Source organism: Capra hircus, assembly GCF_001704415.2.
Source record: "Capra hircus breed San Clemente chromosome X unlocalized genomic scaffold, ASM170441v1, whole genome shotgun sequence".
NCBI lineage: Eukaryota > Metazoa > Chordata > Mammalia > Artiodactyla > Bovidae > Capra > Capra hircus.
Window position 1 is genome coordinate 17282713 of NW_017189517.1, and position 24820 is coordinate 17307532.

Sequence of the window (24820 nt, forward strand, 5' to 3'; positions counted from 1 at the left end):
TGAGTCAGTGAATCTGGGTTTCCAGAGACCCACTGAGGTTAATGGGAATGGCCATACTCCCTCAATCTTAAATTTTAAGTTTTCTGAAATGAGGTTGTGTCTTATAATCAATACATACATTTAATGGAGTATCTCTCCTCACTACCTAAAGTTATCAAATTGATGCCATGTCTTAGAATACATGATGTCTTAGAATTGAGGAAATATTTCTATTTTGGTCCACAGACTTCGAGGATCTTTGAGAGTCTTCCAAGGAGGTATGTGAGGTCAAAACTGTTCTTAATACTATTTGCTTTTTGTACTTTCTTTGAGTATACAGTGGAGTTTTCTGGAACGTGCCTGAGGCTACTATAGCTTTATGTTTAAAAAATTCACACCTTTAATTTCCAATAAGGTAAATATTAATAGATAAAACCCACACAGAGAAAAGCTCTTTGAAGTCTCCAGCAATTTTTAAAAGGGTCAAGGGGTCTTGACACCAAAGAGCTTGAGAATAGGAAAGAGTGAATGAAACCACTGTTATATGAGAGTTTCGTTCACACTTATTAAGAAAAAAGTACATATCTCTTCCAAGATGGTTCCTGTGGCCATGAGCTCAGTCCAAAAGCACACTGACAGAGTAGCTGAAAAAATCTCTCCTTCCTCTAGAGACCCAAGGCCTGATGGGTGCTATAAAAGTTCGTTCTTAGAGGCTCCCTCAGAGCAATCAGCACGTACACACTCTGTATGAGTCTGCTGTGTAATTGCCACTACCTCATCTTAATAACAGGCATAATTGCTCTGAGTTTCCGTCACCCTTTCTTGCATCTCCTCTCTGAAGCCTCAATTTTAGAAATGGCACTTGTGAATACACAAAATGTTTAACCACTTCCAGTTTTCAATTTACAGTCAAAGTCATCTATCAGCAGGAGATGAAGGCCCAGTGTGAAAACTACAGAATGTCCTTCAGACTCCACAGCTAATTTGTTTGTAAATTTGATTGTTATTGTAACAAGAACATATTGTACATGATGCTACTTGCCAATTATCTATTTGTATCTCTCTGTTTCTTGGGTTTTATCATTAGAGTCAAAGAACTTAACCCCTTCGGCACTTCTGTGAGTGGGGAGAGGAACGTGAAAGCTTTACTGTTTTTTTTTTTGTGTGTGTGTGAGTTTCTATTTCAATTCAATTTTATATGTATTTCTTTTGTTGTTGTTGTTATCAAAAAATAACTTTTGGGGATATGGACCACTTTTAAAGGCTTTATTGAATCTATCACAATATGGCTTCAGTTTTATGCTTTGGTTTCTTGACTGTGAGGCATGTGGGATCTTAGCTCCTCCACCAGGGATCAAACTGACATTGGAAGTCAGTTCACATTGGAAGGCAAAGTCTTAACCACTGGACTGTCAGGGAATTCCCTATATGTATCTTAAATTCCCTGGTGGCTCAGATGGTAAAGAATCTGCCTGTAGCGTAGGAGACCTGGGTTCAATCCGTAGGTTGGGAAGATTCCCTGGAGAAGGGAATGGCTATCCACTCCAGTATTCTTGCCTGGGAAATCCCATGGGTAGAGGAGCCTGGCGGGCTACAGTCCATGGGGTTACAAAGAATTGGACACAACTGAGTGACTAATGCTTTCACTTTTTCATCTTAAATTCCCACTATATATTCAGCACTGTGGGAGACACACATATTGAAGGGGAGACAACCAGAGAACAGTCCAAAGTAACATGAAATCCCCCATGAGACCAGGTGATAAGACCATGCATTTGGAGAGAATTTAGAGTAAGCAGAAGACCACCGTGGGTCTTCATACAGTGAAGGTAGGGCTTACGTCCTCCTGAGAGCCAAGGCTTTGCCTACCTGTAGGAGCCAGGGACAGAGAAGGCAATGGCACCCCACTCCGTTACTCTTGCCTGGAAATTCCCATGGATGGAGGAGCCTGGTAGGCTGCAGTCCATGGGGTCGCTAAGAGTTGGACATGACTGAGCGAATTCACTTTCACTTTTCACTTTCACGCATTGGAGAAGGAAATGGCAACCCACTCCAGTGTTCTTGCCTGGAGAATCCCAGGGACGGGGGAGCCTGGTGGGCTGCCGTCTATGGGGTTGCACAGAGTCGGACACGACTGGAGTGACTTAGCAGCAGCAGCAGCAGCAGGAGCCAGGGACTTTGAAGAAGCCCCTGGAATCATTCTGTAGCATTTCTTCCTGTTGAGCACTTGCAGAAACGTGTCTGTTGCAGGTTGTTAATATTATAGTATTGGCTCGACAGGATAGACCAAGCTTCCAATTCCCTTTGGCACCTAAAGCAATTTACAGGCCAGAAGTATGACTGCATGGCTTTTATGAAATGGCCTGATTTCATTGATCAGCCACTTGGAGATTATGTTTTCATTTCTGTAGCTACTGCTAACCCTGCTTTCCGGTATAATATTTCAGGAAGGAACTATTAAAAAATTTCACCATGGTGATGTTTAGAAGTGGGTAGGGTTCTAAAGGGGAAGAGAAATATCACAAGTCATGATTGCTCTACTTAAAAGTTCATTTCAAGTTAGACTAGAATTCCACAGATTGTGTCTCATCTTAACTTGGTAATGTTTCCAAATGATAAGGACACTAATAAGAACAGATGGCCTAATGAACATTCAGAGGGAAGATTTAACTGGTCTTATTTTCATTAGGCCTCCAGTGCGCTTCCGGGTTTTGCCCACCACTTCCCTGTGTGTAATACAAAACAGCACGTCCTCAACAGATGGCCCAGCTCAGGCTCATGCTTCCAGAACTCTGGAGATTGGCCACCTGACCGCTTACCATGTGTACAGAATCATTTAAGGAAGCAGACAGGCTACAGACTTGAGCCTGAACAAAAGCGAAAAATAGTGATGACCCGAGCTTCAACAAGAGGGGAGTCAGTCACTCTCACAAACACATTGAGCAGCTCTGGTTGAGGTCTCCCTATAACGGCTTCTTATGAATTCACAGCAATGATGAAATCCTCTGTGGCAAACAGTCCACTCTAATTAATGTTTCCTCCAAACCGTAGCCACATCTGAGTGACTCCAGCAGGAACAACGACATGGAAATCTAACACCTCATTGCACATTGTGCTAGTTAGTGAGCGATCAGCTTGCAGCTCCAGACTCACCCCTTTAAAAGCACTGCTCTGTGATACTGGGGTTGGGACTCTGCAAACTACATTTCTTTCTTTCTTTCTTTTTTTTTTTTCCCAGCTGGCTTTTTGATAGATCCTGCCAATGTGGGAGCTAAAGGGATTCTGGGAGGCTAGAGGAGGGAGAAGGGACTCCTTCCTTCCTGCTTGTTTTCTGTTCTTTCAGTGTTGCTGTAACTGCAGCCCTTCCTCCTGAGCGGCAGTAACTGGCTGCACTTTCCAGCTCCTCTCCACACTCACGTCAGCCTCGTCACATTCCCTCAGAGGGGACCCGAAGCAGCCCAAAGCAGTGGCATCCTCTTCTCAGAGGAGTAGGTACCACTTCAATGGATCAAATCCTCTTCCTCTCTCAGTATTCTTGCCTGGAGAATCCCATGGAGAGAGGAGCCTGGTGGGCTACAATCCATGGGGTCGCAAAGAGTCAGACACGACTGAAATGACTTAGCACACACACATGTAGCAGTCTTGGTTCTGACAATTTCGACCCCTTCCTCTGTTTCCACGGCCCTAGGAGTGGTGGCTGCAGGTATTCTCTCTCTTGTTTTGCAACCCCCTAATGCCTGTGCAGCCTATTCCCTCTACTCAATTTCTTTCTGTTAAAATGACTAATGTGCTTTCTGTTTTTCTGACTGGATCTTTAGTGATATTCACAGCATCAACCCATATACAAGGACAGAGGAAGAACAATACCCACTGCAGGACGCTGGTCATAGAAAACTAGTAAAATTGAACCAGAACCAGCAAAGACTCTGGTACTGAGACAATTCATTAGTCACTAGCATCCTTGGTTTATCTATTGACCTGTGAAACTGTCATTTCCAGAAAATATCTACATAAAATAAACCCACTGTGTGAGGACTTTAATGAAGTTGGTTGTGACTGACTTTAACCAGGGCTTCTCTGACTCTCTGGAAATGCTGCGTTGATGCCCTTGTTGTTGAAAAGCTTCTCACTCTTGTGATTTTTGAGAATGATTTCATGGTGGATCATTCTACTCTCCCATACATCTTTTGAAGACACAGTTTGTACTGAATGGTTCATAAAGTGGGCCCATGACAATATTTTCTGTGTGCTTAGAATCTACTTATAAATAATAATACATTGGGCATTTACTACTAAATATCTTTAATATTCTCTCTTGCTGTATCCTTGTCAGAAATTGGGATTGTTCCTTCAGAATCCTTTCACCCTTGATTTGGAATGGGAATGTATTCTGAGGTGGACCAAATGAACACCTAATTGGCTTATGCATCTCAAGAAAAACATCTCTCAGCGGGTGCGGCCTCTTTGTAAGTGTATTATACCAGTCATTCCCAGTCATTTTGGCACCAGGGACTGGTTTCATGGAAAACAATTTTTCCATGGACTGCAGGGAGGGGGATGGTTTCTGGATGATTCAAGCACATTACATTTATTGTGCATTTATTTCTATTATTATTATATCAGCTCCACCTCAGATCATCAGGCATTAGATCTCGGATATTGGGGACTCTTGTTTTCACTTTTGCATGAAAGGATGATACTACTGATGACAACCAATAGAACTTTCTCTTTGAATTGTGCTTCTATTTAATAAAGATGGGTGGGCACTGATTCAGGCACTTCACCCTCCCACAGTTAATAAAGAGTAAGTCTACTTTTAAAGATAAAGTCTGAAAGATAGGCCAATAGCTCACATTGGGACTCAGCCCAAGGTGTTGGCCATATAAGCCCTAGATGCTCACCACTGAATTTGCCAACCAAATATTCTGCATCTTAGAGAGTTTCAGGTTTATTTCAGGTCATGGCGCCTGCCAGGCAAAATGTGTGTAAGACTGAGTGGTTCAAAAGTAGTTTGCAAGCTTTGCATCTTGTGACTCTCTCTGAATTTTGAAGATGCTTTCCCTCTGGTGCTTAATAGTTTTAATAAGAGCTAACATGCCATTGTCCTTTGTGTGGAAAGAGGACACTGCTGAGGGAGTTTTATTTATGGGATAAATTATGTTTTCGATATAGCATTGAGCACGGTACTTGACTTTTATTTTAAGGGCTCTGACAACTCTGGCTATTTGCTTGTGTGCAGACATTTCAGCAGAATTTGGCTGTGCTGGAGTTGAAGATGTTGGCCTGCTGTTCTTTACTTCTTATGTAAACAACCACGTGTTCACTTTGGAGGGAGCAATAATGCAGATATCTCGGGTAATAGCTTATTCTACTCCAATTGTGATTTTACCTAAGAGATATAAAGTGCAGTTAAAAAAAAAAAGAGTTTGAATGAATTTGGAGAGGGAAATGATTGATATTTAAAGGAATTCTGTGGAGAATTTTACTGTAAAGCTTCTCTCAGTTTATAATTTTGTTAAATTTGGGTTTTTACACATTGAAATTTTTCAAATTGATTGACATGCTTTGGAACCTGAATATCTTGATAAAAAAGAAAAAGACAAAGCAACTCACAGACTAAGCTTGCTTCAAAAATCCTAGGACACTGCTATCTTTCTTATCAGCCTCATAACTTCTTTCCTTTTGATTTTCCACTTACCTGGGGGCCTTTATTTTGTCTTGGGAGAGTCATATCTTTCGTGTTGACCTAGATAAACTATGTCTTCCTACTTATATACTTTCATATTAAATTTTTTGTGTGAAATTGACCTACGTAGAATGGCCATCCACTGAATGTGCTGCCCTTTTACCTCCTGATTTCAAAGTTGGAAGATGATCTAAAATCTCTACATCTCAAATTCACAGATGTATGAAACTCATACTACATCCCAACCTTAGGTCCACAGTCAGTGAGACCCTTCTTGAAAATAGAAAGAAAATGAAGGATTTGGGGCACCATTCAATGCCTAGCATAAACATGCTTCAAGTGATCTAGATAGAGTTTTTCATATCAGCATTAGGCAGATAAAACATTCTGTGAAGGTCACAGCAGATTAAGAGCCATCTCTGGAGCATATGCTTGCTACAGGCCATCAAACTCATCTACAAATATTTGCATGGCTCTCTGAGAAGGTACACCTATGTACAAAGGACAGAAGGGAAGATTACATAATTTCTATAGCAGTTCCAAACTTCTTGGCCCTTTGAAAAAATCTTGGTTCTATAAATTATCTGTTCAATTTTCTATTCTGTGAATGGAAGGTCAAATACTACAACTAGTGCTGCTGCTGTTTCTCCTCCTGCTAATTCACTGAGCACTTATGAGTCACATACTTTGCTAAGTGATTTTTTTTTTTTTTTGGCTGTGTTCTGAGGCATGTGGGATAGATAGTTTCGTGACCAGGGATCAAACCCACATCCCCTGCACTGAAAGGCAGAGTTGTAATCACTGGATCACTGGAGAAGTTCTGCTAAGTAAGTGATCTTTTTTAATATATCTCATTTAGTCCTCACAACTTTCTTATAGAGAAAAACATCATTATTATCCCCACTGACAGGTACAGAATTTCCCCCAGAGGGACACATCCAGCTAGTGGTGGAGCTGCGACTCAAATCTATGTGGTCTGTGTTCCCACACAGTCTACTTTACTGACCTCTAATATGAACTTTTATTATGAAGGAGAGTCTACCCTCGAGGCCTGATTTTGTCTCTTGCACCCTCTATTAAAGGATTAGAGGAAAGTTTGGCTCTCTTTTTGCAGTTTCAGAAGGTGTTTTCCTGCATTGGACAGAGCAAGGAGAGTAGCTTTGGACTGAGTGAGCAATAAATAACATTATCCAGGAATGCATTTAAATTAGCGACTGAAAACCACAGATACTACAAAATCAGAAGAATGACCTTGCAGACTTATTTTGTTCTTGTGTCCTCCCATTTTAACAAGTGCATGATGAATCAACAGAAAATATTTCCTGAAGATGCCAATTAACACCTTACATCATCCCTTATATTTGTAAAGCAGTTCATACTTTCCAAGTGCTTTTATATATATAAAAAAGCAGTGCCACTTAATCAACAATTGGGTCATTTATTGAATTAGCCTTCATAAGGAGGAATAATTAACTCGCTTTAAAATTCTACTGTCTGTTTTCCAAGTGTAGTGTTGAATCTGAAATGACAGAATCTGAAATGACAGCAACTTCTTTGGGGTCAAGAAGTAGACAAAGACAATTTAATTTTTAAAACTATATTGCCATATTTCAGAGGACAACAGAATAAATGATTCAAAAATAGATGTTCTCTTCTTCAAATATAGAGATGGCAACTAAAAACATTGTTTATTTTGTACTATTATGTAATTTTCAGCCATAAACGCTAATGGATCATTCCTTTATAGGTGAGTAATATGAAGAGCCTCTAGGGACTCCTACAGTTAACTTTAAAAAAAAAATGGTTCTTGGTGCTGTTCGATTCTGTCAAATCAGAATATGAACAATATTAACATTAACTGCCATCTCATGCTCTGTGATAGCATAATTTGATTGCTGTGTAGATGGAGGGTTGTGAAACCTTTCCACTCACCTAACTGATGGCGCAAAGGAAAATACAAAACCCAAGGTTACATGTAATGCCATATGACCTCTCTCTTCACTTCTGATCAAGACCAACATTTTACAGTTGCAAGTACCTGTCCAAAAACAAAGTTCTTTCATATTTGTTTTCTTATTTAACTATCCCAGTAGCCTTAGGAGACAAGACAGGGTTTTATCTCACTTCCTAATGTTGAGGAAGTGCACACACAGAGACCTTAAGTAACTTGCTTGAGGTTGCACTGCTAATAAATGGCAGAATCTGGACTCACACCTGGGACTGTCTATGTTCTTTCTACTAGACACGTTACTGTAGGCAAAGGGAAGTCGGTGGTTAGGGAATCATCCAGAGAACTTTAGTAAAATATCCCCTAGTACTCTTGAAGATGTGAATCATTGTTCCAAGGTTATAAACGTGTTTTTTTAAAAAATAATTTTATGTATTTATTTTTGGCTGTGCTGGTCTTTGCTGTTGCCTGCAGGCTATTCTCTAGTTGCGGTGTGCAGGTTTCTCATTGGGGTGGCTTCTCTTGTTGTGGAGCACAGGCTCTAAGGTGTGAGGGCTTCAGTAGTTGAGGCACATGGGCACAGTAGTTGTGGCTCCTGGGCTCTAGAGCACACGCTCAGTAGTTGTGGCTCACAGGCTTAGTTGCTCCTCGGCATGTGGGATCTTCCCAGATCAGGGATCGAGCCTATGTCTCCTGCATTGGTAGGCAGTCTACCACTGAGCCGCCAAGGAATCCCTTATAAATGCACCTGACAAGAAGTTTGCCCATGTTTATTCAGTAGTCATCACTCTCTAAATACTTTCACATTTAAGGTTATTGATATATTGAGCTCTTTGAGAACAGTGTGGCTAAGTTGGCAGTGCCTTCCTGCCATGATTGGTGTAGACTGGGCTCCCTCTTTGCCGTAGAGGATAGCACTACCCCCTCCCCCCATTTCTACATTCATAGCATGAGCCTTTGGATCCATGGGAGGGACTGGCTATGACTGATATGGATTGACAGGGTGCATGTGGCTCAAGTGAATAGAGCAGAACATTGCTGATTTAGGATGTTTACATCTGGACTGCTGCAACAGCCAATGGCTGATCAGTAAGACTGCTGCACTTCTTATGCTGTCCAGGCATGAGAATAGGGAAAGAAAGTGAGAAAATCCATCGGAGGTTTGGTTGGTATGAGTTTATCATTATTATTATAACACCCCCTGCACATAACATTAAATTTACTCTCTTAATCATGCTTAAACACAGTTCAGTTGTGTTAGATATATTCATATTGTTGTGCAACAGATCTCTAGAGCTTTTTCATCTTGCAATAAGGACACTCTAAACTTTAATTTCCTCTCCTCATTCCCCTTGGTATCCACATTGCTACTTTCTGTTCCTATGATTTTTTTTTTTTTACTACTTTAGATGTTCCATATGAGTGGACTCACACAGTATTTTTCTTTTTGTGACTGGCTTATTTCATTTTACATGTCCTCAAAGTTCATCCATATTGTAGGATGTGACAAGGTTTCCTCCTTTTTAAAGGCTATATAATATTCCCTTGGATGTATGCACCAGATTTTCATTATCCTGATATGAGTTTTAATGCCATCCAATCCATTAGTTGGTGGCCACTATAGAAGTGGTTGATTCAGGAACTTCCCTGGCAGTCCAGTGGTTAACACTCCCTGCTTCCACTGCAGAGGACACACGTTTGATCCCTGGTGAAGGAACTATGATCCCACATGTCACATGGTGTGGCCACACAAAAAAAGTGGTTGATTTAGTTTTTAAACTAACCATAACCAAATATGATGAAGTAAATGGTTGGCACAAGGGCTAGCAAATAGTGATTTCATTTTATTGGTTTGGCCAAAACGTTTGTTTGGGTGAGGTGTGCTGGAAAAATCTGAATGAACTTTTTGGCCAGCTACACCCTGGGCCTTGTTAATATGCCCTTTGAGCCATTCTCTATTTCCTAAACTTCTCTTATCTATTTGGTCACCTCTCTTTTATTCCCACCCAGCTGTCCCTGCTGCCCACTGGTCTTGCTGGCTCTGGATAGAGGTGCTTATATATGTTTCAGAAAACTTGCTTACATCTTCCCTGTGTTGCTGTTTATCTAAAGCGCTACTCCTTCCTTTTACTACATGTCCCCAGTCTGAGTTCTCTGCAGCATGGCCACAGCCTTTTTCTTGGCTCTTGAGTATAAGACAGGTTCCATAGTCATTGAAGCATTGGGAGGGTGTGTTGGGGGTGGAGGTGGTGAGATTTTCATCTCTGGTGGCAAGAACTTTAAAAAAAAACTTTCTTTTTTCCCTCCCCTGGGAAATCCCTTTATTCAAGCAAACTTATTATAATTCAGATTTTTCTTGATTCCCTACGGAGCTTCACAAAATTCAGAAGTCTGTCCCTGCAGGGAATTTCAGTTATAATGGCCTTCATTCCAAAGATCTAATTCTGTTCTCTTTCAGTGTGCACATGGAGAGTGATGGAAGTGCACAAAGAAAGCCAAGTAACCCCTGAAGAACTTGAGTTTCAATATCATCTGTATCACTCAGGGTGATGGAGGCTATTCTGTAGACATGAAAGGGTTGGTAGGGGACTGAAGAAGAGACAATGAGAGATATTAGGCAAGAATTTAAAAAGGGGAAAAGAAGGTGCCTTTTCTGTACTAAAGCTACTGTTTCTTTTCTTTGTTCTCCCTGGATTGCTGTAACTTTTCATGCCTCCATGTTATTATACGTAGTTTTTCAAAACAACAGAAAATGCTGACTCCACTTGTACAAAATTGAATTGACATGTAGATTTTGAAGAGGAGGCTTTATGATTCCCTTCTATCCAGTTGTGGTTAGTTTATCTGAAACTTGCAAAAAAAAATTGAAAGAAAAATAGAAAATAGCTTTTTTTCAGGCACACAGAGAGCTGAAGACTACCAGGGAGGCAAAGTTTTGAGGCTTGTGCTGACGGATGAGAGAGAGCTAAGTTTTGCTTTCTTTTTTTTAAAGAGAATGGCCACAAAGAACATTGATTCTAAGTTCCTAAAGTCCAAGACGGGTGCAGGGATTGTAGAAAGGCATCAAATTCTTTCAATTCTTTAAATTGAGTTCAAGTTTTTCTGGACAGAAAGAGTTACCTCTTAGAACTTGCAAATGAATTTTTAGAACAAGTTTTTATGATTATTGAGTAATACTGGGCAGTAGAAGGTGTGCTGGAAGACTACAGGTCATTACACAGAAGTCTGACTTCAAGAAGAATCCAAAGATGGGCTCCACAAACTGCAAGGAGGGGACCTGATGTTGCTTTCAGTTCAGTTCAGTTGCTCAATCGTGTCTGACTCTTTGCGACCCCATGAACCGCAGCACGCCAGGCCTCCCTGTCCATCACCAACTCCCAGAGTTCACCCAAACTCATGTGCATCGAGTCGGTGATGACATCCAGCAATCTCATCCTCTGTCGTCCCCTTCTCCTCCTGCCCCCAATCCCTCCCAGCATCAGAGTCTTTTCCAATGAGTCAACTCTTTGCATCAGGTGGCCAAAGTATTAGAGTTTCAGCTTCAGCATGGGTCCTTCCAATGAACACCCAGGACTGGTCTCCTTTAGGATGGACAGGTTGGATCTCCTTGCAGTCCAAGGGACTCTCAAGAGTCTTCTCCAACACCACAGTTCAAAAGCATCAATTCTTCGGTGCTCAGCTTTCTTCACAGTCCAACTCTCACATCCATACATGACCACTGGAAAAACCATAGCCTTGACTAGATGGACCTTTGTCGGCAAAGTAATATCTCTGCTTTTTAATATGCTATCTAGGTTGGTCATAACTTTCCTTCCAAGGATGTTGCTTTAGGAAAGCATTATTAAACAGTTTTTTCCTTAGTTCTTAGATGAGGAAGTGGTGTTTTTGGATACTATGACTCAAAACAAATTATGTCAAAGGATTCTAATTTCCTTTCTCTCTCTCTTTTTTTAAATAAAGTTGCTTTAAAAAAAAAAAAAAACAAATTCATTTTTGGCTGCGCTGGGTCTTTGTTGCTGCATGCAGGCTTTCCATAGCTGTACTCCAGCTGCGGTGCTCAGGCTTCTCATTGTGGTGGCTTCTCCTATTGTGGAGCTTGGGCTCTAGAGCACATGGGCTCAGTAGTTGTGGCTCATGGGCTTAGTCGCCCTGCAGCATGTGGAATCTTTCTGGGCCAGGAACTGAACCTGTGTCCCCTGCATTGGCAGGTGGATTCTCAACCACTGGATGACCAGGGAAGTCCTCTTATTTCCTTTTAAACAGAGTTACCAACTTGGTAAGATTTCTCATGATACCTTTGTGGACAAGTTATGGGAAATATGGGTGAGGGTAGTGGCTTTCAAGCTTGTTTTGACTATGACCTCAGTAAGAATTATATTTTACACTATTGTTCAGGATATACAATTGAAATAAGTCTTATGAAACAATACTTACTTACACTTACCATACATGATGCACTCTGAATTTTTTGGTTATATTTCATTTTTCTTGAGAACTAGTCATAGGCCATCATATTGATTTCCTGATCTACTATGAATCATACACTATAGGTGACAGTTCAAACAGATGGGTTCATAATCTAAGAGATAACTAGTCAAGTGGTGCTACAATTTCCCTGGTCTATCTATCCATAAATTTCATCATGGATGAAGACATAGAAAGCATTTAAATCTATAGGTGACACAAGGCTAGGAAGGGTAGTGAAGATATTGGATGGTAGCAGAAAACAAAGATGAGGACTGAATCAAATGAGCTGGAATTGAATGCAAACTAACATAAGATCCTGTATTATGATGCATGTGTAGTAAAAGTAAGCATTATTTCATGAAATTTTTATTCCAATTTATATCCTGAACAATAGTGTAAAATATAATTATTAGTGAGGATTACAGTCAAAACAAGCAAATAATCAAGTTTGTAAGTACAGGGTGAGGCGACGGGCATGAGAGACATGTGAATTTTTAGTTCTCTATAATCACGTATTTGCATGCATGCTCAGTCATGCCCAACTCTTTGCAACCCCAAGGACTGTAGCCCACCCACCAGGCTCCTCTGTCCATGGAATTTTCCAGGCAAGAATAGTGAAGTGGGTTGCCATTTCTTTCTCCAGGGTACCTTCCCAACTCAGGGATCAAACCCATGTCTCCTAAGTCTTCTGCATTGGCAGGCAGATTCTTTACCATTGTGCCATCTGGGAAGTCCCCCTATAATCACAACGCATGTCAAAAGTGACCAAAAATCCAACACAGCTTTGACTGTGGTTTCTTAACCTGTGCTCTATTTCCCTACCATTTTTCAAAAGTGCCTTGGGGGTCGCCATACAAAGTCCCACTGTGTGGGAGTGAATTTGAATAGAGAAGGTTCTAGGACACTACTTGTTTGAATCTGCTGTTGGCATCAGTTTTATAAATGGGGACTTCTTTTGTTTGAAGTAAATCTTCTTTATCAAAACCTTTTGAAAACCCCCAGGCAAAATGAACAGAAACAGAGAATAGAGAAAAAGGGTTGTGACAGTCACCATTTTACCTCAGACTGAGTCAGAGCACATCTGGATTATTTTATTCATTTCTGGAAGCCTCACTTTCAAAGAGATATAGATAAATGAGAACACATTCAGAGAAGAGTGAGGAGAATGGTGAAGGAAACTCAATATCGTGGCAAGTGAAGTGTTGTTCAATGAACCAGGGATGTGACTTAGGAGGTCTGAGAGAGTTGTTCACATTCATTGAGAAGGTTGTCAGGTAGAAAAAGTGGTTTGATATAGTAGTTTGGTGAAAAGAATGTGAACTTTGGAATCAGGTCAACCAGGTTCAAATTTTAACTCTGTTACTGATCGGTTGTATGACCTTCACTTAGTTTCTCAACTTCTCTGAACCTTGCTTTTCGTGTTGATTAAAAATAGAGGAACATAATACTTCTCGTGAAAAATTGCCATGAGGATTAAAGAAGATAATATATATGAAAGCACTAAGCATAGTACTTGGTTCAAAAATATATTTATTTCCTAGAAGACAGAGTAAATTCATACCACAAGGCCTAAAGAGTTGCAGTAAAGGCTAGATGGTGAAAATTAAAGGAAGATTAAAAAGTTAATGTTAAAGGGATCCCAGAAGAGGTTTCCATCAGTCAGAGACATTCGATGGAGAAAGGGAGTGAGTTTCCTATCCCAAGAGGCATTTGAGGAGAGGCTGGCTTAATATTCTGTTAATAATCTCACAATAATCTCACTATTACTGAATTGTGAGTATATTCTGGAGGGAATGACTGGGGAGAGGAGGAGAATTCCCAGTAGATTAGCTCAATAGATTGAATGTGTGGGGTCAAGGTTGGTTCCTCCAAAGAATCAGATACTGTTCTTCTTTCATAACCATGAACCATGAACCTCCTTCCACTTGTTAGGCCCATCAGACAACTGCGTGCTTTGGGGAACCACTTTGTAGTATGAAGATGATCCAACAAGCATATAGAGAGGACTGGTTACGTCCTGGATACTCAGACAAACACCTCAAAGTGTGCACATTAGGGACAGTGCGTAAACAGGATTATCTGCCTACAAGAGGCCTATGTTGCCCGTGTATCTTCTCTTGGGTTGGTTTGGGGGAGAGCATTAGGCTGGATCCAAGGAGCAAATCAACTCTCAAGTTTGCTATCGCACCAAGAGACTTGGTCTAACTCCCAGTTCCGTTCTAGTCAGGCGTGAGATGGAAGTGAGTTACCAGAGCTAGATGATTCAGCAGCAGCAATGGAAATAAAGAGCCCGATCTCTTTATAATCAACTCATCTCCTGAAGTGAAAGGCCTGGTTGTTTATAGCAGTGCTTACAATGGGCAGTTATGCCTCAGAGTTTATACTGAGAGTTCAGTTTCGCATTTCAGTAAATCAGAAAAAGGATATTGATTTTGAACAAATGGCTGATTTTATTGTCAAAGCAAATTTCATTTCTTGAGATGATTAGATTTTATTAAACTATTGCCTAAAGTGCCACTAAATAAACAGCATCTTCCTCAACCAAATGACATTTGTCACCCACTAAATACAATGATATCTGGTCATCTCCAGTTGTCACTGAAAGTGTAGAAGTGGGGAAACTGCACATGGGAGTCAGAAAGCTTGTGCTCAGATCTTGGCTGTATCACTTAATAACTCTGTGCTCATACACAATACGTCATCCTTCTGACTACTAGTTTTCTTCTCTGTAGATGGAGGATAATTACACCTACCTCCTAAAGCTGGTGGAGACAAATGGAACAGCGTGAATAAGATGCTTAGGATAGTTCCTGGCACATAGTAAGTTCTCAATAAGTGGTAGCAGGTATTATTAGAATTACTAGAGGGAGGACATTCATTATCTTCTGAGGATTGATTCTTTCTAGGGGCTCAGGTTTGTCTCAGAAAAGTACAGAAGACCAACGCATCACCTCTTAGATTCCAGAGGTACTCTGCTAGCATGAATGGGACTTCCCTTGTTGGGGACCTTTTTCTTTTCTGCAGGATCTTAGTTCACCAACCAAGGATCGAAACTGGGCTCTGGGCAGTGAAAGCACGGATCTTAACCACTGGACTGCTAGGGTTAAATCCCAGGACCTTTTGGTTTTGAAATATAGGAAAAGTAACAAGGAACTTTGGCATTTGGGTTATATTTCTATAGAGAAACATTCAAGATGTTGTAAAGGATCTTGAGAAAACAGCTGATCCATCTTCCTGAATCCAGAGAGGTCTATATTCCAAGCGTTCATAGATGATTGCTATCCAACATCTGCCTTAAAAGTTTCAAAAGGTGGTGATTCTATAAACTCTTTCGATAATGTATGATGCTGCCACATAGTCTTAGAATCAGTAAGCTCTTCATGAAGTCTGATTCAAATCTTCATGCCGCAGTCAGGCCTCTCTTTTCTCTCCTGCCTATGCCTGTCAGCAGAATCTGTGTGCTCTCATTTAGACAGCTGTCTCCACCCTCACCCATCAATATATTTTGATTTACTGAAATATAAAACTGAGTACTGTGTAAGCTCAGCTGGATCACTGTAAGTACTACTATAAACAACTGGGGCTTTCCTCCTGGAAGGTGTTATGAAGCTCCCTACTCAGCTTTCTTCCCTCTAGCTCAACACAGCCCATGTGCTTAAGTAAAGTCACGCTAAACCTAAGGCCCCCGATCTCCCACCACTGTCAAAACAGACAGGGGAGACTCTGGCCACAGAGGATGAGCTGTGCCACATGCTGGCTTCCTCCTGGTCGACACTCTGACCCAGAGGATTTCCTTCAGTGTCTTTCAGCTTTTGTCTACCTGTACCGCACCTGGGTTCTTACTCGCACACACCTGGGAGCTGATTTGTTTCGATGCCAAATCCTCCTCTTACCAGCCCAACATCTCAAAAGAGTGATCTATTTTCACTTTCTTCATTTCCTCACCTCCCACTCTAACATTGCCATCCAACTCCAGTTAATTAGCACTCTACCAAAGGCACTCTTATCAGAGTCACAAATGCTGTCAAACCAAATGGCTTCTTAAAAAAAAAAAAAAACCTACCTCATTTTAGTGACCTATAAGCAGAATTTGATATTAACTGTTCTCTTTTTGTTTTCTATTTTTTAAAAAATTTAAATTTATTTATTTTAATTGGAGATTAATTACTTTACAATATTGTATTGGTTTTGCCATACGTCAACATGAATCCGCCACAGGTATGTACGTGTTCCCCTCTTTTTGAAAAGCTCACTTCCCTGGGTTTTTTGACCACACACATTCCTTGTTTTCCTCCTACTTATCAGGTCTCTTTATCTCAGTTTCCTTTCTGTGGGTTCCTATTCCTTAGCCTTTTCTTGAATATTGACATGGCTGGAATTTGGTCTGAAGCCTTCTCTCTCTCTTTTTTTATCCTTACATCCCCTCCCTGGAAGATCTCACTCAATCCTCTATTTGCTATTACTATGTGATTAAGCTGATAGTCCCGCCAGGTGGCGCTAGTGGTAAAGAACCCACCTGCCAAAGCAGGAAACAAGAGACACGGGTTCGATCCCTGGTCTGGGACGATCCCCTGGAAGAGGAAATGGCAACCCACTCCAGTATTCTTGCCTGGAGAATCCCATGAACAGAGTAGCCTGGCAGGCTGTGGTCCATGGGATCGCAGAGTCGGACATGACTCAAGTGACTTAGTGTGCACGTTCACACACACACATTATATATATATATATATATATATATATATATATATATAATGTGTGTGTGGATGCTGCTGCTGCTGCTGCTGCTGCTGCTGCTAAGTTGCTTCAGTCGTGTCCGACTCTGTGCCACCTCATAGACAGCAGCCCACCAGGCTCCCCCGTCCCTGGGATTCTCAAGGCAAGAACACTGGAGTGGGGTGACATTTCCTTCTCCAATGCCTGAAACTGAAGTCGCTCAGTCGTGTCCGACTCTTAGCGACCCCATGGACTGCAGCCCACCAGGCTCCTCCCTCCATGGGATTTTCCAGGCAGAGTACTGGAGTGGGGTGCCATCGCCTTCTCTGGTGTGTGTGCGTATATATATAAAATAAGGCCTTACTGTATAGCAAAGGGAACTCTACTCGAAACCCAGTAATGACCTCTAATGGGAAAAGAATTTTAAAGAGTGGACATATGTATAACTGATTCATTCTGCTGTACACCTGAAATTAGCACAACATTGTAAATCAACTATATTCCAATAAAAGTTAAAAAAAAGAATTTTCACGTTTAAGACTATCTTAAAAATACATTTTCTTGCTTAATGCTCTCATTGGCTCCGCATTGTCCACTGGATAAAACTGGAACGCGATCATGCTTATATGGTCATTTACCACATTATCCCCACTTACCCTCCAGCTTCATCTCTCACTACTCCTTCAAGCTTTTTGCATCATAGTGTCTCTTTGGTATTGGTATGTATGTTAACTGTGCCTGCGGAGCACTTACCATGCTTGTCTAAAGAACATACAGTCTATTGCGGGAAACTAGTTGGATACATAGCTTGGGAACAGAGAGCAGATTATACAGTAAATGTAGTGATGTTAAATTTCAGGAAGGGAATGAGACCACAGTGAGGATTAGGACTGTTAGGGAAGGGTCCCATGAAGAGGTAAGGTGTAAGGAGAGTGGGAAAGGGGACCAGCAGTGGAAATTCCAGACAGAGGGTCTGGGACCCTGAAAAGCAGGCCCCTAATAAAAATGGAAGGTTATACTGTGGACACTTAAGGAGAAATCAGTCTGGCCTCACTGTCTTGCACCAGCCTAAGAAGAAAGATGCTAGTTACTCTTTAGGATGTTTGAAGGACACAACAGGAAGTGGTGGACAGCAGTGGAGATAGCAGCTAAATAATTTGGACATGAAGCCTGATTTCTTTTTTTGACCACCATGCAGCATGCAAGATCTTAGTTTCCTGAGCAGGGATCAAACCCGTGTCCCCTGCATTGGAAACATGACGTCATAACCACTGGACTACCAGGGAAGTCCCATGAAGCCCAATTTCTCTCCTAGGCTGTCCTGTTGGTTTCTAGCATCTACCCCCTACTACCCCACTCAACTCTCCATCTCCCACGTGCCCCCCCCAAAAAAAAAACCCAACTGTTTTTCTCATGCTGAGGTTGTGTAAGGAAAAGGGAAGGGGGGAGTCAGGGGCTCCTTTCAGGGAAATCAAGACTTGGGGTGAAATGCCATAGAGAATCTGTAAGTCTGCCTCCTGGTTACCAGGTTCCTGTTCAGTGGGCTACACTCTTCACTCCAGTCTGAAAGGGGTGAGGTAGCTTTTACAGTGGCAATTATGGCTTGTGAACCGTTATGTGGAAAAGAACCTTTCTCGTGGTGATGACAATCCTGTGCTTGCTCTATGTAGACAAAGAACTCTCTTTTCAGCATAACTTTGCCACACAGAAACAGATAGATTGTCTACAGCTGACTGATTGCAATACTAAGTGTTCTATTTCAAGTAAAAAATATCCCCCAAGTGAATCATATACATGCACCTTCTTTCTTTCATCCCCCTCCTCCATATAAACACATTCACACCCTTCCTCATGGCCATAAATACTGCTCCCTTTGCTTGCCTCCTGCAGGATTTTGCATCATGGAAAGTTAGACTGCTCCAGGATAGCCTGATCTACTTGTATCTCTCTTAAAGACAGTTCATTCCTTTTGTCACTTTTCCGGGCCTTCCGATTCTTATTTTATTTTTTGTAGTTGACTCTGACTATTTTCTGAGTTACTTGGGTGAGGCAGGGGTACCCTAACTATGGAGACTATGGCTGGTTGCCTACCAAACAGCGGTCCTTCATTCCTTGCTAACAGAATCCTGATTTGGGTTCTAGAATTAGGTAGCGATATGCTCAGGGAGGCTGCCCCATTTCCAGAGGGTCTGAATCCATTTTGGAAACCTGTTTACCCTCTGCCAGTGATTTAATTCTGGTCAATGTGACACAATGTGATCTGCTGGCATCTTTGCCTACTTCTGCTCATCTCACCATGTGAGTTAATGAAACCTTCTTGTTGAAATCACTTTGTCTGATCACTTAGAGTCAAAACCATCCTCTCTGATACACCAGTTCTAAAACTCTCAACTTCTATTTTAATCCATTTGAGAAGATAAGTAATCTACTTCATCAGAGTCATAGATTCATGGAAGTTAGTTTGAAAGTTCCTTTGATGACTGTCTAGTTTATTTCCCTCGTTTAACACAATAACCTCTTGCGTCTGCAAACTAAGACAGTCATTCACAAGGTGCAGGGACTGTGCTGGCTGCTCTGTAATCTCCACCTGTCTAATCCTGATTCTCTAGAATTCTTGTAAAGTCAGAATTTTGGACTCAGATGGGAACTACACTGAATTTCCCTTTTATTCTCTTTGGCAAAAACGCTTTCCTAAATAAATGTAAAATAGATCTCAGAGGGAATGTTGCTTTTACTTAAAAAAGAAAAATAACGCCCTAGAAATAGCTATTTACATACACATGAATAAGAAGTCATGCTCATATATTCATTAAAAAAGATTTCTAAAGACTTTAGTAATCAGTGCTTTTCCAAATGGGAGTTACTGTATTATTCAAAAAGAATACAATTAGATATCTTGGAAAATAATTCAACAAGTGAAATTGGTCTTACCCTCTAACTGATTCAAACTTGGACTTTAATTTTCATGCCAGCATTCCGTCTAGCATTACTCCCATCCTAGTTCTCCCTTTTCTCTCAACTGGAGTTTTTCAGAGGAGGAAGAAAGCCACTTACATCAAGAGAAACTTCTGCTATCTGGTGTTATAACGGATACGCCAGGCTTCCTTTCTACCTAATTTCTGTATGAGAAAATTGTTATCCATTTCCATGATGCCAAATGGTGATAGTGCTTGAAAACCAGTGGTGCCTACCTGAGTGATGTCCATTCCTGAGTCACAGCTCAGTGGCTGTGTGGAAGTCAGACCGTTTGAGCCAATGACGGTTGTGATCACAGCATTTTCATCAATTCTCCGAATCATGGTCCCATCCACAAAGTAAATGAATCCGTGCCTATCAACTGTGATGCCTGTTGGGGAAGAGCAAATGGGCATTAGTAGTCCAAAGGGCCACATATGCACCAAGACCAGTATGTTCAAAGAAGCAATCAAAATGAAAAGGCATTTTAAAGACATATGGGTTCAATTTTGCTCAGCACAGACAGGACAGTAATGGGAGAGGTTTGTGTGGACACACATTCACTTCTTCGTGTATCGAGAAGAAAGGACAAAGTGTAACACGTGGAGATCAAGCTAGGTCTCATCATTTCATTGTCCAGTTTTACATTGCCACTCACTCTCCTGATACTTGCTCTGCCCCACAAACAGAAAACAGAAATTCCTCTTCAAGACAGATGGGAAAAAACAGGGGAGGCAGCGTAGGTTACATTGCTTTCAGAGTGCAGATGCATAGGCCACTGCTTATTTTCATAGTTGTGTTAGAAATAACTGACTTGGAAAGCATTAAAATTATTTTCATCAATTCACAGTCAGTTAGCGGAGTCTGTAATAATTCTGATATACTGGGCTGAGTTTTTTTCTTTTTCTGTATTATCTGTTAAGAGGGGGGCTGGAGAGCAAAATTATGGTGTCACACAAGGAATGGTTAAGCTTCTAGAAAACATAAAAGTCAATAAAATTCTCACAGTAGTTTTACACACTGTGTTAATTAAAGTCTGGTTTCTTGGAAACTATATAAAGGCAGTTAGAAGGCTTGGGTTCTAATATAGAATGCACCACTTACAACTGTTGTGTGACTTTAAGTCATTTGTCTTGGAAAATTTCAGCCTCCTATTTGGTAAAATATGGAAAAGATTATCTGCCTGTGAGATTGTGATTTATATAATAAGGAAATTTTGGTCTCTGTTTCCTTTCCTAGCACAGAGCTCCTAAAACTCTTAGAACTTCCCGTAGTGAGAGAGAGAAATGTGACCAGTCTCCGAGGACTCAGGTCTCTTTGCTTCCATAAACGACAGTTCTCCAGAAAGCGTTTCATAGTACTCATGGTTGCCACTGGGTTGCTCTTATCTGAGCATGTTACTGGAGACCTACTGGAGGGGCTATACTATGAGTCAAGGAAGAAAGCTCAGTGGAAGACTTTGAAGGCCACCTCCTGACTTAGGGGCTGGAGATTGAGTTCACATGCCAATGGTCAATAATTTAATCAGCTATGATTATGAAGCCTCCATAAAAAGCCAAATAGCTTAAAAATAGCTATGCAAAGAAGAGAAGCCAAAAGCAAAGGAGAAAAGGAAAGATATACCCATCTGAATGCAGAGTTCCAAAGAATAGCAAGGAGAGATAAGAAAGCCTTCCTCAGTGATCAGTGGAAAGAAATATAGAGGAAAACAATAGAATGGGAAAGACTAGAGATCTCTTCAAGAAAATTAGAGATACCAAGGGAACTTTTCATGCAAAGGTGGGCTCAATAAAGGACAGAAATTGTATGGACCTAACAGAAGCAGAAGATATTAAGAAGAGGTGGCAAGAATACACAGAACTATACACAAAGATCTTCACAACCCAGATAATCAGGATGGTGTGATCACTCACCAAGAGCCAAACATCCTGGAGTCCAAAGCCAAATGGGCTTTAGGAGGCATGACTATGAACAAAGCTAGTGGAGGTGATAGAATTCCAGTTGAGCTATTTCAAATCCTGAAAGATGATGCTGTGAAAGTGCTGCACTCAATACGCCAGCAAATTTGGAAAACTCAGCAGTGGCCACAGGACTGGAAAAGGTCAGTTTTCATTCTAATCCCAAAGAAAAGCAACGCCAAAGAATGTTCAAACTACCGGACAATTGCACTCATCTCACACACTAGTAAGGTGATGCTCAAAATTCTCCAAGCCAGGCTTCAACAATATGTGAATCGTGAACTTCCAAATGTTCAAGCTGGTTTTAGAAAAGGCAGAGGAACCAGAGATCAAATTGCCAACATCTGCTGGATCATGGAAAAAGCAACAGAGTTTCAGAAAAACATCTATTTCTGCTTTATTGACTATGCCAAAGCCTTTGACTGTGTGGATCACAATAAACTGTGGAAAATTCTTCGAAAGATGAGAATACCAGACCACCTGACCTGCCTCTTGAGAAATCTGTATGCAGGTCAGGAAGCAGCAGTTAGAACTGGACATGGAACAACAGACTGGTTCCAAATCAGGAAAGGAGTAGGTCAAGGCTGTATATCGTCACCCTGCTTATTTAACTTATACGCAGAGTACATCATGCGAAATGCCAGGCTGGATGAAGCACAAGCTGAAATCAAGATTGCCGGGAGAAATATCAATAACCTCAGATATGCAGATGACACCACCCTTATGGCAGAAAGCGAAGAAGAACTAAAGAGCCTTTTGATGAAAGTGAAAGAGGAGAGTGAAAAAGTTGGCTTAAAGCTCAACATTCAGAAAACAAAGGTCATGGCATTTGGTCCCATCACTTCATGGCAGAAAGATGGGGAAATAGTGGCAACAGTGGCTGACTTTATTTTTTGGGGCTCCAAAATCACTGCAGATGGTGGCTTCAGCCATGAAATAAAAAGACACTTATTCCTTGGAAGGAAAGTTATGGCCAACCTAGATAGCATATTAAAAAGCAGAGATATTACTTTGCCAACAAAGGTCTGTCTAGTCAAGGCTATGGTTTTTCCAGTAGTCATGTATGGATGTGAGAGTTGGACTATAAAGAAAGCTGAGTGCTGAAGAATTGATGCTTTTGAACTGTGGTGTTGGAGAAGACTTTTAAAGTCCTTTGGACTGCAAGGAGATCCAACCAGTCCATCCTAAGGAAATCAGACAAACTGGCATGAGTTGGCTATTCTACACCTAGGCTGTTATAAATACCTAATAAAGTAATGCATTTAAAGAGAGTCAGACACTGATAAACAACATATCGTTCAACTCCTGTTTCCCTTGCTACTTTAAAAATAACCACATGATATTACTTTAAAACTAGCCTACAATTTAGTCTCTGTCTATCTTTTCCTATCTCTTCTTTATTTAGACCCTGTGAAACTCAGACTGTATGTTAAAGTTAGGAAGATCTGTGATAACAAGCATATCCCTTCAGTGCTCATGTGTGTGTATGCACACACACACACACACACACACACACTCACAATAATTTTCCTGGCAAAGAGTGAACTCATCTAAAGACAGTTTTTAAACCCAGCTTAATAAACTGCTTTTAGATGAGCTAATTCTTTGGCAGGAGGTTAATATTAAGGCTTGACTTTATGATGTACTTTGATTATTCCAGATGTTCCTCACGAAGTATTAATCTTTAGGATCTACAGAAGTTACAGATTCATTTTAACTTTCCCTGAATGCCTCTAAAGTCATCTATGTTTTGGTGAGTTCACCAAGGAAACCAGCACATCTAGACAAGGGGAATTCCATGTCAATAAGTCCCTTTATTATTTTTAGAGGTATAAAGACCTTGACAGACCATAGTTCCCTTATGGGCTTCCCTGGGGGCTCAGATGGTAAAGAATCTGCCTGCAATGCGGGAGACCCGGGTTCCATCCCTGGGTCAGGAAGATCCCCTGATTCCCTGGAGAAGGAAATGGCTACCCACTCCAGTATTCTTGCCTGGAGAATTCCATGGACAGAAGAGCCTGGTGGGCTACAGTCCATGGGGTCACAAAGAGTTGGACACAACTGAGTGACTCACATTTTCACTTTCAACAAAGACCTTTAAGGAGGTTTTTTTTTTTTTTTAAACAAAATTCTTTTAAGACTGGGGCAGGTCAAAGGATGATGGTACATGAACATTTCTTTCATCTCCAGAATATTTGGACTGAAGATGAACCAAGGAGTATCTTTGCTTTTTATTTTTGTGTTTTGTCAAAATCAATTTCTTGAATGCTAGCTCTGGTGTGTGGCAGGACTATGATTTGGGATCACCTTCTACGGCTTCTGTATTCAATATCACTGGATGTGAACTTGGAAATTTGGCTGTCATAAAAGGATGGACTGAGAGATCAAGAATCAAGTCTGGAGAGAGAAAGGCTAAAAGTAGATATGCTTGAAGTCTATGAAATCACATCAAACACTGCAAGTTCTATAAGAATGAAAGGACAAAGAACCCATGTACATGGACAGTAAGACTCAGTGTCGCTCTGAGAGGTGATAAACTTGGAGAATCAAATCCCTGAAAATTGAAACAGATTCCCAAAAGGTATAGAAAAATAAATGTATTTCTACAGAAACTAGCAATACAGGAACATACATCTTTATGCTGACATCAGGGAGGACAATTCTGTTTCTTGACTACTACACTCTTCATCCCCATCAGAGGGTGGAGTTTGTTCTGCTCTGGGGAGGAGAATCTTGGACTTACATTGTTTTCCCGCTTTTAATTTTTGTGAACTTCTAAAATCCCATGGACAGAGGAGCCTGGTGGGCTGCAGTCCATGGGGTCGCTAAGAGTCGGACACGACTGAGCAACTTCACTTTCATTTTTCACTCCCATGCATTGGAGAAGGAAATGGCAACCCACTCCAGTGTTCTTGCCTGGAGAATCCCAGGGATGGGGGAGCCTGGTGGGCTGCCACTATGGGGTCGCACTGAGTCGGACACGACTGAAGCGACTTAGCAGCAGCAGTAGCAGCAGACACTGAACTGCTCTCTCTCTGTACATCTCAGCTGAACTCCACAGATGAGGCTTATTAAATACTCACTGTTGGCCTCCGGGGCTTATTTGGCTGACAG

The 24820-nt window shown here is 41.1% G+C and overlaps 1 protein-coding gene across 1 annotated transcript in view; it reads right to left on the minus strand.

The window, feature by feature from the left end:
- Window positions 1-24820, minus strand: part of TENM1 (teneurin transmembrane protein 1) — a 986510-nt gene that overhangs the window by 54833 nt on the left and 906857 nt on the right. Inside the window, exon 26 of the mRNA XM_018044162.1 lies at window positions 19985-20139. Within this exon, the coding sequence (XP_017899651.1) occupies window positions 19985-20139 (155 nt within the window). The remainder of the gene's footprint in view (window positions 1-19984; window positions 20140-24820) is intronic.